The 16,759-nt window shown below is 36.0% G+C and overlaps 1 protein-coding gene across 4 annotated transcripts in view; it reads left to right on the top strand.

Moving 5' to 3' along the window:
- Positions 1-16,759, top strand: part of BARD1 (BRCA1 associated RING domain 1) — a 69,215-nt gene that overhangs the window by 41,475 nt on the left and 10,981 nt on the right. For all 4 annotated transcript variants that reach the window (XM_019727081.3, XM_074312819.2, XM_088793835.1 and 1 more), the window contains 3 exons: positions 8,440-8,548; positions 15,758-15,890; positions 16,422-16,514. In XM_019727081.3, the coding sequence (XP_019582640.3) occupies positions 8,440-8,548; positions 15,758-15,890; positions 16,422-16,514 (335 nt within the window). The remainder of the gene's footprint in view (positions 1-8,439; positions 8,549-15,757; positions 15,891-16,421; positions 16,515-16,759) is intronic.

Below are 16,759 nucleotides of genomic sequence, written 5' to 3'. Positions count from 1 at the left end.
GCCCCAAATTAGTTACTGAGATTATTCGAGGTATGTGATTCTTGTTTTGCCCTGGTGAACTGGATGTTCTGTTAATAAATATAACTTGTTATTCCTGATGCATAGGAAAGCTGTTGATTTTAGTACATTTCTCGTATATCTTAGTCAACACCTAATTCTGAGAATCTTATCATTTATTAACTTTCATTTTTTACTGCATTTATCAGAGTTTCCAGAACAATCTTATAAATTAATGGTGATAGTTGGCATGTTTGTTTTATTCTCATTGACTATAAACCTAAAGTTAATATTAAAGTCAATATTAAAAATAGAGATCTTTCTCCCAGTTATTTTACTATTTTATAACAAGACTATATTTTTTAAAATGATTTTCAGCTTATGCTGAGATGATCTTAGACTTTTTGCCTGTTGATGTCTTTGAATAATTTTTAAATATTAAACCACGTTGTATTCCTAGGATGAACTTGAGCTGGTGTACTGTGTTGTTCTTTAAACAAATATTTTACATTGGTTTCCTAGTGCTCTGTTTAAGACTTTTGCATCTATAATCATAAGTTAGAATTAGAATGTGGTTTTATCTTTAATTTCTTGCCCTCAGATTTTGGTATTAAAATTACACTCATAGCTTTTTTGAGATAATCAGGATGCTTTCCACCTTCTCTGATCCTAGAGTGTGAATAGAGTATCTTACAGAAATAAACTTCTCTCCCCAACCTGGTACAACCTTTTTCTATTTTGATAACTTGCATATTTTGTTACTAGTACTTAACCACTCTGAAATACTCATGTATTAATAGTACATTACAGGTTCTAAAGATGAAGTGGACTTTTTGTTATGTCATTGAGTTTATTCTTAAATAGTCCCTCTGGGCTATAAAAACAAAGTTTATCTATTTTGCAGTTTTATCTGAGGCTATTGGTTTTTGGAGGCTGCCCAGGAAGATCCTCTTACTTCCTGATGCTCAGCATAGGGCATACCAGTGAGACAGGGCCTGTGAAGAAACCCTGGCCCTTGTGTATTGCCCACATGGATGTCAGAGGACCTCAAGCCCATAAAGCTTCAGGCCTGTCTTTATATATATTTTTTAGTCAAGTGTTGCAATAGTTTCTATGTACTGAATGCTAAAAATTGTTGTCTTTGTTTCCATATACTTCAGGGCCCTGTGAGCTAAAGTAGGCCTGTAGGCCAGCATCAAATCCATTGATTTTCATCACACTATGGACGTAAGGAAGTGGTGATGATGAATGGAGTTCCTATTAAAGCATGTTTGATAAAAGAGCTATGTCCTCACGCCAAATGTTTTCTTATTCAACATTTGGTATATTTCGATTAACTTTGTACTTTTTCTGCTACTGTAGAATTTTAGTTTGAATGATTTCAATTGGGGGTACAGCAGACTTGCAGATAGGAGTAAAGATTTTTCTAACTTAGCCTTTGGTGAAAGAAGAAAACCCTGAGACAAAGAAAACCTAGCCTTAGAGTTACTCTTGGATGTCTTCAGAAGAGATGAAAGCATATACAATAAAGGACACAAGTTAGAATGTACTGTGTTCTGTTGTGTTTTGTTATTAAGATGTTGTGAATGGTGCTAAGACCACATGCCTTTAAATATTGGAAAGAAGGCTCAAGAACTATCTATTCAGTAGTAATTTATAAACTGTAAACATAACTGAGAGCCATTAAGTAGCCCAGGAAGTGGGGAGAATCAACAACTCAGTAGTATAATAGGGCATTGAATAATTATGGAAGACCAGGCATTGGAAAAGAAAGAATGGAGTATTAACTACTGCAAACCAAGTGAATTTAAAACCATGTTATTGGAAACTGGTGGAAGGAAATCTTGAAACCTTATAATCCTGAAACCTTATAAGGCAAGGCATGTTGACTAGGACTTAACCACATACAGAACTAATTTAAAATATTGATATTCTTTGTGTACCATCTTCATTATTTAATTTAAAAATGTAGAGACTTTCGTAGCTTCACCAGTGAAATCTCCCAACCCTTTTTTTCCCCATAGAGGCTATGATCTTCAACAATGAATTTTCCTGCAAGGTTTTTGGGCCCTAAATCTTTATGATTATGGAGGAAATATATATACAATAGAAGGTCATGTATCTGCTTGAGAATATCTTTTGTTTCCATTTAATTTTAATATTCTAACACTTTTTTTTTTTAAAGTCACATTTTACTTAGAATACTTGATTATGTACTTTGGACTTTTGCTATGCAAATTTGGCATTTTTTTAAGTGCATCTTGCATTTGAATATAGTTTTAATTCATTTAACTATGAACTTATTTGTGTTTTGCCTCAAGCTAATTGAGGTAAATTTGAAATTTACCTCAGAGTGGTGAGTCCATTACCCAAGAGGGAAAATTAGTTCTATTTTAACCTTTGATAATGAGAAAAAGGTTCGTATCTTCTATACTTCTTTGTTGCCTGAGAATATTTGTATTGATAACTGTTCAAAACTTCGTTAGCTGTTCTTCTGCCCCACAGCTTTCTGTACACCCTGTGTGAACCTAAGAAAAGTTCTCCCAATCATATCAGAATCATTTTGAATATACGGAGAATGTCATACACTTTTTTTTTTTTTTAAACAGATATGTGGAGTTTTCAGGTTTGGTACTTGGTCTACAATTGACAGAGTTTTCCTTGAAAGGATATAGAATTCTTAATTAGAAAATATTATATAGACCATTGGACCTATTAATGCCCCACTGCCCTACTTAATTTAAAAAAAATATTAATCTCCTATAACAGAGCTAATTTATATTTTATAGCTTTTGAAAAAACACATTGCTCTTTTGAGTTTCTATGCTTTTTCTTGCTTCACAGCAAGCCAAGTGACTTGAAAAATTAAAATTCATGTACTTGCAATTTCACGGTTGTTCATGGACTGTCTCCTGTCAGTTGTGATGGGTTTAGCATTAGTAAAAACGCCTCTGTGCGTGTATGTTTGGGGTTCAGTGATCTGTATGTGCCAAGTACAAGTTTAAATTTACGCATCTCTCTCCTTCCTCCCTTTTAATAGTGGTGCAACTCATCACAAGCACAGTTGTAAGCAGGTGTCTGTTATATCATTCTTGAGGAGAAAAGGACATTAAAGGGTTCCGCTATATTCTGAACTCTGCCTTTGGGGTGATGCTAACATGTTAGACACTGTAGTTTACCTTTTAATAAGTACTTAGTTTTCATCAGTCCTAGTGATCAAAAAGAATCCTAGTGAGTCTAATTTGTGGTGATGGAAGGAGAACTGACTGGGTGGTGAATGCACAGTGTGATATATAGATGATGTAATACAGAATTGTACACCTGAAATCTGTGTAACTTTACTAATAATTGTTATCCCAATAAACATTAATTTTAAAGAAAATAATGGGGATTTATCAAAAGGACAGGTACCAGGATGAAGGGACTCCCATTCTGGGACAATTTGAGCCTCAAAATAATGGTTTTGATTGATTATAATCCCTTGAAAAAAATAGAAATCCTTGAGCTCATATTGATTGAATAAATAAATGAATGAATAAATTTAAAAAAAAAAAAAGAATCCTAGTGAAGACAAGGATTTTCAGAGTCATCTAGTTCATACTCTTTATCTTTAGATTGTATCATACAGGAAAATGAAAATTTCTTCCTATGTTAATGTTGTTAAGAAAACAGGCTTCTGTGCTTTTCCTTAGTAGACCTCCAAATTATCATTACAAAGCATGCCTGCAGTATATTATAGAACTGGGCAAAATGAAGATAAAGGTCAATGCTATAAATCTAATTTGTGTTTCCTTATCCTCATTCTGTATCTATCTTCCAAAAATGCAAATCTAATAGTGTTAATAGCTAGCAATTATTGAGCTTTCACTATCTGCCAGGCACTGTTTTAAATACTTTTGTTGTATGAGTTCATTTGGTCCTTACAGCAATCCTACAAATTAGGTTGCTTTATTATCCCTATTCTTCAGATGAGGAAACAGAGGCACAAGAGGTTAAGTAATTCTTCAAAGTCACAACTATTGAATGGCAGAGCTGGAAACTAACTTCGGACAGTCTGATTCTGCAACCCCAGCTCTTCACTGCTACGTTATATTTGATGCCATCCTCCTGCTTACAACCGTTTAGGGAGCTGTTCAGGATTTCTTGTTGTCCTTGGGATAAAGTCCAACTCTTTAACACCACCCTTTTGTTCTTACATAATTTGGCCACAGCTTACACTTCCAGAACACCCTTTTCCCGCGTGCCTTCTCTCTCTCTGTGTCTCTTTCTCTCTCTCTCATTCTACTTCTGTACCCCCTTTTTTTCCTTCTTCTTTCATGTCTGGGAAGTTTCACCAGACTTTAAGTCATTCCTATTTGCTTCCCTCTGCTTTGTCCCACTGAGCTCTGTGAGGACAGAAACTACCCTTTATCTCATTGCTTCGTCAGTGCCTAAAAGAGTTCTTAGAGATACTTGTTGAATGAATATTTGCCAAGCTGATTACCAAATGATGTTTGTAACTTTCCCCCTACATGTATACACATGTACTCATTCTGTGTATAAAATAAAAATTAAGTGATTATTGCTAGTTTTGGTATATATATGCTGTGTACATGCGTAATAATACATACAACCCTTTTTATGTAGCCTCTATTAAGCTCTATTAGTAGCATTGATCTTCCGGTATTTCTTAGTAGCTTTCAGTAGTAAAAAGCAGTGACTTATCAACACTTAGATATTCTGTCAAGATTTTAAAGTAAATTTAAAATCTTCAGTCATATCATTAGAAGTTTTAGGAAATATCTTTTCAAAATTATGATCTAAAATCACAGCTAAAGGAATGGAGCTGGAATGCATTAGAAGAAAAAACAACTGATAAAATTTGCCAACATACTATGTTGTAAAGGAACAGAAAAAAAATTCAGAATCAGAAAGGTATCTTCTTGGTTAGTGGTCATGTAAAATGTTTCAATAACCAGGGAAATACAATTTTTAGGATGTAGTATAGATAAAGCATATGTGATCATTGGAATTCACTGAGTTATAAGACTGTCTTTGACAGGGCATTGAGAGAACTGAACTGTCAAGAGTGGTGCGTATGGAAGGTATTAATACACTGTCATATACTGTGTAAAGGCAGCAGTAATGATGGTGATGTTTTTCTGTATCTGAAAACAGCCCTAATTAAGTGTTGTTACATTGGTGTTTCCATTTTCACAGCTCCGTACCGTCTTTGTCTCTAATGTCCGTTGCTTTATGCCTGATTATTTCATTGATTTTCCTATGGCATTTGGCTCCTACACATGAACTTAGAGTTACTAGGCTCTTTAGCCCTGTTAGAAGGCTTTTGTTCATTAATCCCATCTATTTCAACAGTCGTGTATTTTATTCCTTCCACAAACCCTTAACATTCATCCACCAAATTCCAGTTTCTAGTTCTGGGTTCAAGGCTGTTTTGTTTGTTAATGTGTGTTCTTTACCTTCTTTGGAATTCATCTCACATTTTACCTCATTATTTGTGCTTTGGTTTATACTTGACCAGTTTTATACTTAACCTGTTGTGTTAGTATTTGTGCTCAGTAAGATTAAGGGGAAATAACAATATTTTTTAAGTCTTATGTATTCCTCCAAAATACCTTGTTTAAGTGTTAAGACTTTAGCTTAAAGTAAAGAAAATAAGCATGTGCTATATTAAGAACATTTCGAAAAAAATCATGCAATAAATTCCTTTGGTAACCCAATCTAATAAAATAGCAAGTAAAATTATTGATGTTTGTCTTGAGTTCATGGTATTGTAGTTAGTCTAAAAAAATTTTTTTCCCTATGTGGTGATGGAGAACTGATTTATCACTGTTCAGTTAATAAACATGTACAGTAGTAGTGCCTTGCGCATGTGACTCTTCTTCCATGTGTGAGTATTACGATATTTTTTAAAAAAGAATAAATCTAATTATGTACAGTTAAAACTGATTTTTGACGAAAGGTCTGTAAATAAAGTGTGAGTCCATTCAAATACATCATTATGGGAAAAATAGTCATGACTTTTTTGTGCTCCCGTAATAAAGAAGCCTTACATACATCCTGTCTTCTCTTGCTATGGTATTTTGAAGGTGCCACATGTAATCTTGTATCTAATTCCTAATTTCAGTTGTCCTCGACAAAGCAGAAACATGGTAGGATTTAGTAGGCTTCATCTCTCATGATGCAGGACCGAGGTTTAAATGATTATCTTCAACCTACCTTTTGTAATATGCCATTCTCCAGTTCATTAGCAATACAGGCGGGCTAAGGGATTAGTGAATTTCGTATAAGCAGAAGCTGTCTGTCATCTAAGTGGAGGAACCACAGGTTTAAAAACCACATGAGACAATAAGCTTTGTGTAGTAAAAACTCTAAATGTAAATTAGAATCCTGCTAGTAATTTTATGAAACAGTTCTTCAGACAGTAAAAGAATCTTACAAGACCACTGTCTTATTTGTTACGTTTTTGATTGAAAGTCCTCACTAGCTGATGGTCATAGTACTTTGGGAAGTACTTTTATTAATATTTTTTCCATGTTATTGTAGTGGATTTTATTTATGTAAAACAAGTATGCTACAGTTACTGTGCATTAAAGAGTATGTGGTTGGGTTCTTAAATTTTATTTATTTGAAATGTAAAATCTATGTTTGTCTTTGTTAAAAAGTCCTTACGTGTGCGGTAATTTTTTTGATGGCATATAGTGTAACAATTTTTTTTTTCATTTTTGCTTTTGGTGGTTTAATACCTAGAATATTGGTTGTTTAACTCAGATTTCTATTTTTTGATTGTTATACTTACAGAGTGTGTGTCTAAGGAGATTGTGTATTTGGTATGTGGGCATAATAATTTAGAGAATGAAATTGAGAAGTACCAAGTATTGTGATGAGATCAGCTACCTTTTGAAATAAGCTGAGATTGTCTGTTTCAAATATAAGGGGTTTGGGAAGACCCAAATTTCAGCATGATGACTTGTGTCACTTTGTTGTGAATCAGAAAGCTGAAGTAGAATTGATTATATTATACCTGGGCTGGAGAAAGACTGTTGCCAGTGGAAGGTTACACATTATTGGACCTGGGCGCAAAGCGGGTATCTGAGAATACAAATGTGTCAGTGTTTACCCAGCACTGTCTGAAGGAGAAAGTGTGACTACATCTGATAGTAAAATGTCAGTCATTAGAGAAACATTTGCCATGGTTCATTTCCTTTCTTAATTCACTAGCTTTCTTTGCCTACTATACCATCAAAACAGCTTTCTCCAAGGTCATTAATAACCTTGTCCCTAAACCCATTAGATGCTTCTGTCTCTCATCTCTGTGTCTAGAGCTGACACCTTCCTCCTTTCTCTTCCCCTAATGTTTCACTGTTTCTTTCCAGTTCCTTTTCAATACATACAATACAATTTTAAAAATGGGTAATATACTATGTTTATCATTTTGTATCCTGTTTAACTCATTGCATTTTCACATGAACTTTAGTGGCCATTATATAGATGTACCATAAACTTAAAAACCATAAAAGAAATGCTCCTTTTAGAAAACTTTGTTCTATAGTATAGTATATTAAAATCATTTTGAAACCACATGTAAGGAAGTAGAATAGTAGACAAAAGTTGTATAGTTGTAACAGTTTACTTAGAAGTAAAAGACTAATGATGGGCAACATTGAAAATCACTGTAATGAACAAAGAAAGCAAGACCTCAGTCTAGTCATTGGAACCTTTCTCTCTGTTTCCTCATTTGTGAAATAACAATCGTGCTGTGTCTCTAAAGTCTCTTCCAGGGTATTATTCTGTGACTTATGAATTAGTACATGGAGAAGTCCACATCAGTCTGCATCAACTTGTTCTCTAAACCATTTCACTTTGTTCTGTGATGGCTGTGATTATTACAGATTATAGTGTACATACATATTAAAATTAATTTAAAAAGTGCCCTGTTCAGTACTGTATTAAATTTTGTCATGTGGCATTAGTTTTCCTTCTAGTGGATCTAAATGCCTATCCTGTGAACTTATCTAATTTCTGTATTTGTTTATATAGATGATAGAGCCTATAATTGCTACAGTAAATGATTTTTATTTGCATTTGAAAGCATCTCACACATAGTGGTTAATAATTATGAAACTGTATTTTCAAATATGAATATGAATACAGAAGAATACTGAGTTGTGAAAAAATTCATGTGTATGTAACAATATATTCAATTAAGAATACCCCCTGTAATGGTCTGGTGTTAAATTAAAATTTCACCTCTTTTTTTCCCATTGAATTCAGCAGCTTGTGATACTTGATCATTAATGCTTTATGTGAATTCTGAGTCATTTATTTGAGTAAAAATTGTGTGTTAAGGAAGTTGGAAAAAAATCTTTGCTAGTGCATCCGTTTAGTTAAGACTCAAGTCACATTTTGTTTACTTAAACCCATCTGTATTTATTTTGCCAGTAACATATTTGGTCTGCGACCTGTGGATTATACAGACAGTGAAAATATGAAATCGCTGTTGCTGCTACCAGAGAAGAATGAATCACCATCAACTAGCCATTGCCCAGTAGTAAGTATGGGTTTAGCTTTGGTAAATTTATGTCTTTTATTGAAATTGGTTCTGAAAGGAGCATAATGGCAAAATTTCCAGTTAGCAAATTGCTTTCATTCACTAAATAATTATTGAGCACTTCCTGTGTATTAGCTATTGTGAATTCAAAGACCCAAATCAGAATAAATGTATCAACAAATACTTACTGACCCACCCCACCCCCCATATTTTAGACAACATTCATACGCAATAAGTATGACTGATAGAACTCTTGTTTTCAAGGAGCTTACATTCTAGTGAGAGATGGGAAAGGAACAGATTGTAAATATGTAAGCTAATACAAGTAAAATAATTGCAGGAACTGACAAATGAGTGCTTTGAAGAAGATTTTGTAGAGTGTAGTTGAGTGGAGGTGGTGGGCTCCAGAAGAGGCACTGCTTTAACTAGGGTCATTGAGGAAAGCCTTCGAAGAATGGATATTTGATTTGAAACCTGATGATGAGAGGAGGTAGCCAGGTCAACATCTGGAGGACAGATGTTCCAAGCAGAATGAATAGCAAGTGTAACGGCCCCTCAGTGGTGGAGCTTGTTGTATTTAAAGGTGAAAGAGAAGGTCATTATTGCTGGCAATTAGTGAGTGTCTACAAGTAATGGGAAACCATTGAAAGGATGTAAAGCAAGGGGATGATGTGATTTAATTTATGCTTTAGAAAGTTCACTCTAGCTGCTTTGTAATAAAGAGACTGTGGCGGGGGGGCAAGAGTGGAAGCAGGGAGATTACTTAGGACTATTTCATTGTGACAGGCTAGAGAAACCATGATGACCTGGAGTAAGGTAATAGCAGTGGAGATTATGAGAAATAATGAGGTTTAGTGTATATTTTTGAATTGATGACAACAGAATTTCCTGATGGATTGGATTATCGATGAAATGTGGGGGGAAAGTAGGTTATTATGACTGTAGCAGTGGAGTAGGTGGTAGTACCACTTGCTGCCATGAAGAAGGAAATGAATAGTTCTCTGCCAATTTATGTCTCTGAAGACATCAAATGGAGATGTTGAATGGGTAGTTGGATATGTGAGCCTGTTGCTTAGGAGAGGTTCAAACTTGCGATAAAGTGGAAACAATACCTATTCCGTAGGAACCTGTAGTTTGGTAGGGAATATAGATGTAAAAAATTCTATTACACATGTAATAAATTCATAATGGAAGCCATAAAATGTACAGTAGAGGGTGGCCGGATGGCTCAGCTGGTTAGAGCGCGAGCTCTTAACAACAGGGTTGCTGGTTGATTCCCGCATGGGGCAGTGAGCTGCACCCTCCACATCTAGATTGAAGACAACGAGCTGCTGCTGAGCCTCTAGAGGGGCAGCTGGATGGCTCAGCTGGTTGTTAGAGCGTGAGCTGTCAACAATAAGGTTGCTGGTTCAATTCCCACATGAGATGGTGGGCTGTGCCCCCTGCAATTGAAGATTGTAAAAACGGCGACTGGACTTGGAGCTGAGCTGCACCCTCCACAACTAGATTGAAGGACAACAACTTAGAGCTGATGGGCCCTGGAAAAACACACTGTTCCCCAACATTCCCCAATCAAAAAAAAAAAAAAGTATAGTAGAATCCTACAGAAGGAAAAATCGAACTTCAGGAGGGATCAGGGAGAGCATCACAGAGAAGGTGACAACGAATATGTCTAAGCCTTTAAAGGTCAAAGCTTTAGTGTGGTATCTAATACAAGGCTATTGGTAAAGAGAACGCCTACAACTCAGTAGCAAAAAAAAAAAAAAAAAAATCTGATTAAAAAATGGGCAGAGAATCTGAATGGACAGTTTTTCAGAGATGATATACACATGGCGCCTATGCACATGAAAAGGTGCTCACCGTCACTAATGAGCAGGGAAATGCACAGCAAAGCCACAATGAGAATCATACCTGTTAGAATAGCTGTTATCAACAGTGTTGGTGAGGATGTGAAGGAAAGGAAACCTTATGCACAGATGGTGGGAATGTAAATTGGTACAGCCACTATGGAAAACAGTACAGAGGTTCCTCAAAAAATTAAAAATAAAACTACCATATGATCCAGTAATTCCTCTTCTGGGTATTTAAAGAAAACGAAAAGACTAACTCGAAAAGATATATGTGTCCCTTGCCCCATATTCATTGCAGTGTTATGATACCAAGATACAGAAGCAACCTAAATGTCCATCAATGGATGAATCGATAAAGCAAATGTGATACCCTGACTCTTCAGTGTGTCTAGGTATTTTGTGTATATGTATGTACACAATGGAATAATTTTCAGCCTTAAAGGAAATCAAGCCATTTCTGTCAACATGGATGACTCTTGAGGGCATTATGCCAAGTGAAATTCGTCAGACAGAGAAAGACAAATACTGTATGACCTCCCTTATTGTGGAATCTAAAAACAAAAACCCAAAAAACCTGATCTCAGGGATATAGAGAACAGATTGGTGGTTGCCAGAGGGCTGGGTGCGGTGAGGGGGTTGGAAATGAAGGGGCAAAATGGGTGAAGGAGGTTAAAAAGTACCAACTTCCTAGCTATGAAATACATCATCAGATATAACATACAGCATGGTGACTACAGTTAATAATACTGTATTATATATTTGAAAGTTTTTAAGAGAGTAGATCTTAAAAGTTCTCAGGGAAAAGCAATTGCAACTGTATACATTAATGAATGTTAACTAGATGTGATCATTTTGCAATATATAAATGTCAAATCATTATGTTGTACACCTGAAACTAATACAATGTTGTATGTCCATTATATCTCAGTTAAAAAAAAAGAGTATTAGTTGCAATTAACAGTAAACTTTCACTCAAATGCTTAAACATGGTATATCATAAAAATAATCCCAATATCTGATAGCTTTCCACTTGGTTAGTTCAGCAGTTAAGTGGCTGCACCAAAGATCCCAATTCTGTCTTTGTACTTTTCCATCCTCAGCTTGGCAGCTTTGTCCTCACTAATCTCCCCCATAGTGGTTATAGGATGATTGCCACAATTCCAGAGGCGACAGTGTCCAGTGTTAAAGGGCTAAAACCTTTCGGTGGACTTCCCTTACGCCTTACTGGTCTGACTTGGTCACACAACTGGTTTTGACATACCCCGTGGTTAAAGATAGGGTCAGTCCTGGCAGAGTGTTGTCTGAACAAAACTGGGATTCTGCTCATGTGTGGGGAGTGAGGAATGGGCTTTGAGTGGACAACCGACATTGCTCACTGCAGTCCGGTTGCAGAGTGAGGATGGCAGTCCCAAAGCAGCTGCTCAGAGACCGGGAAGCATAAAGGACCTTAGGAATCCTCGAAACGAGTTTAGTGTGAGAGGAGCGTGAGGTGTGAGGTGTGTTAAAGAAGAAGTGAAGGTAAAGAGCTGGGTTGGGATCAGTCTGTGAAAGGCCTCAAATTCCCCGCGGAGGAGTCTGGACCTCATTTCCCTTGTTCATGGGGCACCTCACTGTGTTTTGAATGGAGTGGGACCCTGCAGAAGACAGGGGAGCGTGGCGTAAGACTGAAGACTGGTTGGTTAGGAGGCTGTTATAGAATCCACGTGTGAAATGTCAGGGCTGCAATAACTGATGAGGGATGGAGAGAATAAGGGGTTTCAGAGAGATGGCTGGTGGACTCACTACGTTTAGCACCTGCTCAGAGGGGGGGAAATAAGAGAAACGGATATGTTGACCATTTAGGACCACACAGAGAAGACTTTTTGTCTTGCAAGGACGGTGGTAATGCACTGGAAGAGAACCTAGAAATCAGGTTAATTTCCTCATTTTACCAATGAGAAAGTTGAGATCTAGAAAGGTGATTTGCCCAAGTTTAACCAGCCATAAAAATAAATTTTTTTGAATGGGTCACTTAGAACACAAATTATTTAAATCATAGGTCAGTATGCATTCAGTCTTAACATACTTAACAACTATAAATTGGCACTTATGTTATTCATTTGAACTTGAACTTTGCTGGCAGAACATAGCATAACTGAGTTGTCATTTGCCAATGTTCCTTTTATGTAAAAGCTGGAGAAAGATGATTTTAAATGTGTCAAAAATAAAGCTATCTTTATGGTATTCTTGGAGTCTGAGGATGGCAATGCCCTTCAGAAGAGAGGAAAGTGCTTATCCTCTCAATTCAACTTCCCAGTGACTATTATGTTGTTATTAAATGTAGGAAACCTATCCTTTTTACATGTCACATGGGTATGGCCTGTAGAGATCATTATTTACTATCTTAATGGTAGATACTTAGGTAAGAAAATGGTAGTGATAACAAATCCTAAATTGAAAGAGATTTTTCTTTATATGCAATCCTCAAAATCTAAGCTCTTGGATCTGCCTTCCTCCAGCTACTACCAGACCCCTTCACTCATTCTTTTTCAGCTACATGGGCTGTCCTGCTGTGTTTTGAATCCACCAAGCATGCCTCATATCAGGTCCTTAGCCTGAGCTCTTGTCTCTGCCAGGAGCCAGATGAGCACGTGACGTGCTCCTTGCTCCCTTCAGATCCGACTCCAGTGTGCTTCTACCAGAGACATCTCTGTCCTCCTGTCTGTCAAATACAGCAACCTGCCAGTGCTTCTTACCCCTGACCCTATTTATTTTTATTTTATTGACATTTTTATTTTATTGATTTTTTCCCCCCAACTAGAACATAAACTATGTGAAGGCAGGTATTTGCTGCTTTAGTTTACTGTAGTAGCCCCAGCACTGAGAACAGGGTCTGACCAATAGTGGGTGCTCAATAAGTATGTGCTGAATGAATGACTGACTACTGGGGCACCATCCGTGATGTATGCTTGCCTGATCCTTCAGATCAGTGATTTCTAAGCTGTTCTGGGAGCTGCTTCAGGGAGCATCATGCAGAAGGAAAGGTGTGATGAGTGGGTGGGGTTTGAGTTCCTCCACTTCCCATTTAGAAGCTTTGATTGTCTCAAGTATAGATGAATGGCTGTTGGAAAGCACTGCTTTAAATTTGAGAAGCGGCCTGTAAGCTTCAAGTCTTAAAAAGCTGCTTGCTGTGTACATTTTGTGACTTTTCTGCCCATGATCCTTTGAGCATCTTGTTAATCCTTTTTTTTTTTGTCTCCATAAGTTTGTAAACACTATCTTTGATAAACTCATTAGTTAAGAATAACTCACCTAAGAAAATGTTCCTTATCGGATTATTCTTTAAATAAAAGTTTGTATAATGCCAGTGTATATAGTGTCTAATCTCTATAAAATCAGGATTTGAACCCTTGGGATGTTTTTTAAGTGTTGTCTGAACTTCATGGTTGTGAGACCACTGCCTACTCAACCCAAATGCACCTCCCACCCCACCCCACCCCTCACTCTCACCACTACCCCCCACCCCACCGCCCCAAATCAGACATACGGCTTTGACAGCTGTTTGCTTTGTTTTTCTTTTAAACAGCATTCCTTAACTATGAGAAATTAGTGCCAGTTTCTATTTTGTATTCAAATTTAAAAACTGTGATAGGAAAATGCTTGACCCACTTTGGTGCCTGCCTTGGGCTGGTAGAAATAGTGTCATGTCCTTCCTATATTTAGAATTGGTATCTTTTCACTCTTGTATTTTGTGTAGAGAACTAATTTAGCTGAAGTGGAGTTACATAAACTGGGACGTAATGTGTTCCATTTAGCGCTATTTTAGCGCACTTATTTGTATAACTGACAAGAATTATTGAAATACTTTTTTTTTAGTATTTCCATTGTATAGTAATTGAATAATCCATAAAGTGCACTGAACTGTTTCCATATATGGAGTGTGTACAGTGTTTAGGATACACATGGTTGCATCATCTTATAATTTAATGAATATGAAAGATCCACAGGCAGAAATGTGACATAAATATGTGTGTAATGTGCATAGTATGTCCAGTAAAAACAACCTTTGCAACTTGAGCCTTCGAGGAGTAAGGAAATCCAGGAAGCTGAACCTTTAGGTGCTGAATATTGCCATTTAAAAAGACTTTGAAAACCTTTGAAAAAATGTCTTGTATACATACTTACTTAGCACATAGTAGACTCATTTAATGTATTTCAAGTAAATGAATTATTGAGATTGATCTGTTTATAAATGTAGCCAACAGTTTAGGTGTAATATTGTAGGATATCAGACTGGATAAATGATCACTACTCTGATATGTGAATATTAAATACCGGCTTTCTCTAATCTGGTTGCTGAACTCTACTGGTGATCATATCGTCAGTGTTTCACTCATGTCCTCTGGAGCTTTGAGAGCCCAGATGTCCAGTGTACATACACACTCACACATGTAGGAGGGCCCTGTGTCTTGTGTTTGTAAATAACACTCTTGTGTTTGACTTTGTATCCTTTCATGCAGTAGTGTTGATTTAGCTTTTCTTCATTGTTGCTTCGCATTTATCAAGTAGCGCTGGCCAACTCTCATTCCAATTCCATTTATTAAATTTCTGTTGGCTACTGTTGAAGTCATCCCATTGTTTTTTTTTTTTTAATTGTTTGTATCTAATCTCTAGTGCTATCCATTAGTGCCTTCTGTTTATTTTGTCTCCTGTAATACTCTTCTAAGTCTTTTTATTAAAGTGAAAATATTAGTCTTTGTTAGTAGAGCACACTTTCCTTTTCATGAGCTTCATTGACTTATAACAGTTGTGAATCTGATCTAACTTTTGTATTTGCTTGTTTGTTTTCATTGTTTTGGTTTTGAAAGGTTACTGTTTCGATGTTAAAAATTTCTTTCTTTCTTTGAGGACACTGCTGTTCCAGAAGTCTTAGTGTTCTTTGATTTTTCACGTAATCTCAGTTTAAACTAAAGACCATGTTGAATTTAACTCTATTGGTATAAGTTAGTGGAAGGGAGAGAGGGAATTGTGAATTTTAAGAGGGTATTTTGTGTTACTTTAAAATAAAAGGCTTACTGGTGACAGAATGAAGTTGTAAAACTCTAGAGAGACCCAATTTATAATCAAGGAAACAAGATGCCCTGGGTATAGAGAGCTATCCCAAGTAATGTTTTATTGCGGAGGAAATAAAGAAATAGAAACGTAATTATTCAAATGCATTGAGGTTTTGAGTGATGAGTCAATGGAAATTACTGAGAATTACTAGCTAGAGTAAGCTAAGTAATGGAATTCAAGCTTATATAAAGCGAAGGTCAGTGTAATATCTTTTCTCTGGTTTTAAGTATTTTTAACACTGTGGCGTCTCCTTTTTCGTTACCAGGTGAACACTTGTCAGCGTAGGGGTGGACCTCTTGTCCTTGTAGGCAGTGGGCTTTCTTCAGAACAACAGAAAATGCTCGGTGAGCTTGCAGCACTTCTCAAGGCTAAAAAGTGTGCTGAGTTCGACAGTACAGGTGAGTTTTATTGACTTATTTTTGGTAGAAAATATTTTAAATAGGTAATTTCTCTGTAGAGCGCTGCTGAGATATGACTATATACTTTGAATCTTGTAATAAATCTAAAATATTTTTATACTTATAAGCTACTTATAGGCTTAATTTGGTTAGGAAATGCAAAGTTTAAAGCTTTGCCCAGGGTTTAGGACAGAATATGTCAGAAGAGCAAAGTTCTGAGTTTGATAATGACAAATTATAGTGTATATAATGCTTTCATTCTTCAGTTTGAATTTGAAATTAAAACGAAAAAGCATGTTTGCTAATGTGGTTTTAAGATAATGTGGTTTATGATCTGATTGTTTCATGTTGGTGGCCCAGGCTAGAGAATAAAAAAAAGGAATCTTATACCTAAGTGTTAAAACTGTTGCCTTTGAAGAAAATTCAGATATAAGTTAATAAAATGTGGACTAACTGGTTATAAAAAGCAGACTGGTTAAAGGATTATTTTGGTTTATATCTCTGTTTCTAACTGCTTTTTTTGTGTTCTAGTAACTCATGTCATTATTCCTGGTGATAAAGTTCAGAGCACCTTGAAATGTATGCTTGGGATTCTCAATGGATGCTGGATCCTAAAATTCGAGTGTAAGTGTTGGACTTGGGAGAATTACAAAATGAATTAAGTAGACTAATTTCATTTTTCATAGTGCCACTAATTAAGGAACGTATGCTAATTTTCTTCCCTCTGGTTAGTTAACGGTGTTTTGCAAAATCTTCTCTTATTAATGGTATCATTTAGATGCTCTTGGTAAATGTCCACAAATATGTTCTGGTTTTAAAGCCTTTTTTCCTATAATATCAACTATTTTAATAAAGAGTTAATAGATTAT

Source organism: Rhinolophus sinicus, chromosome 17, assembly GCF_057876585.1.
Source record: "Rhinolophus sinicus isolate RSI-liver-muscle chromosome 17, RSI-T2T, whole genome shotgun sequence".
NCBI classification, from domain to species: domain Eukaryota; kingdom Metazoa; phylum Chordata; class Mammalia; order Chiroptera; family Rhinolophidae; genus Rhinolophus; species Rhinolophus sinicus.
Note: the sequence above shows the minus strand (reverse complement) of the source record. Positions and strands in the feature narration are given on the sequence as shown.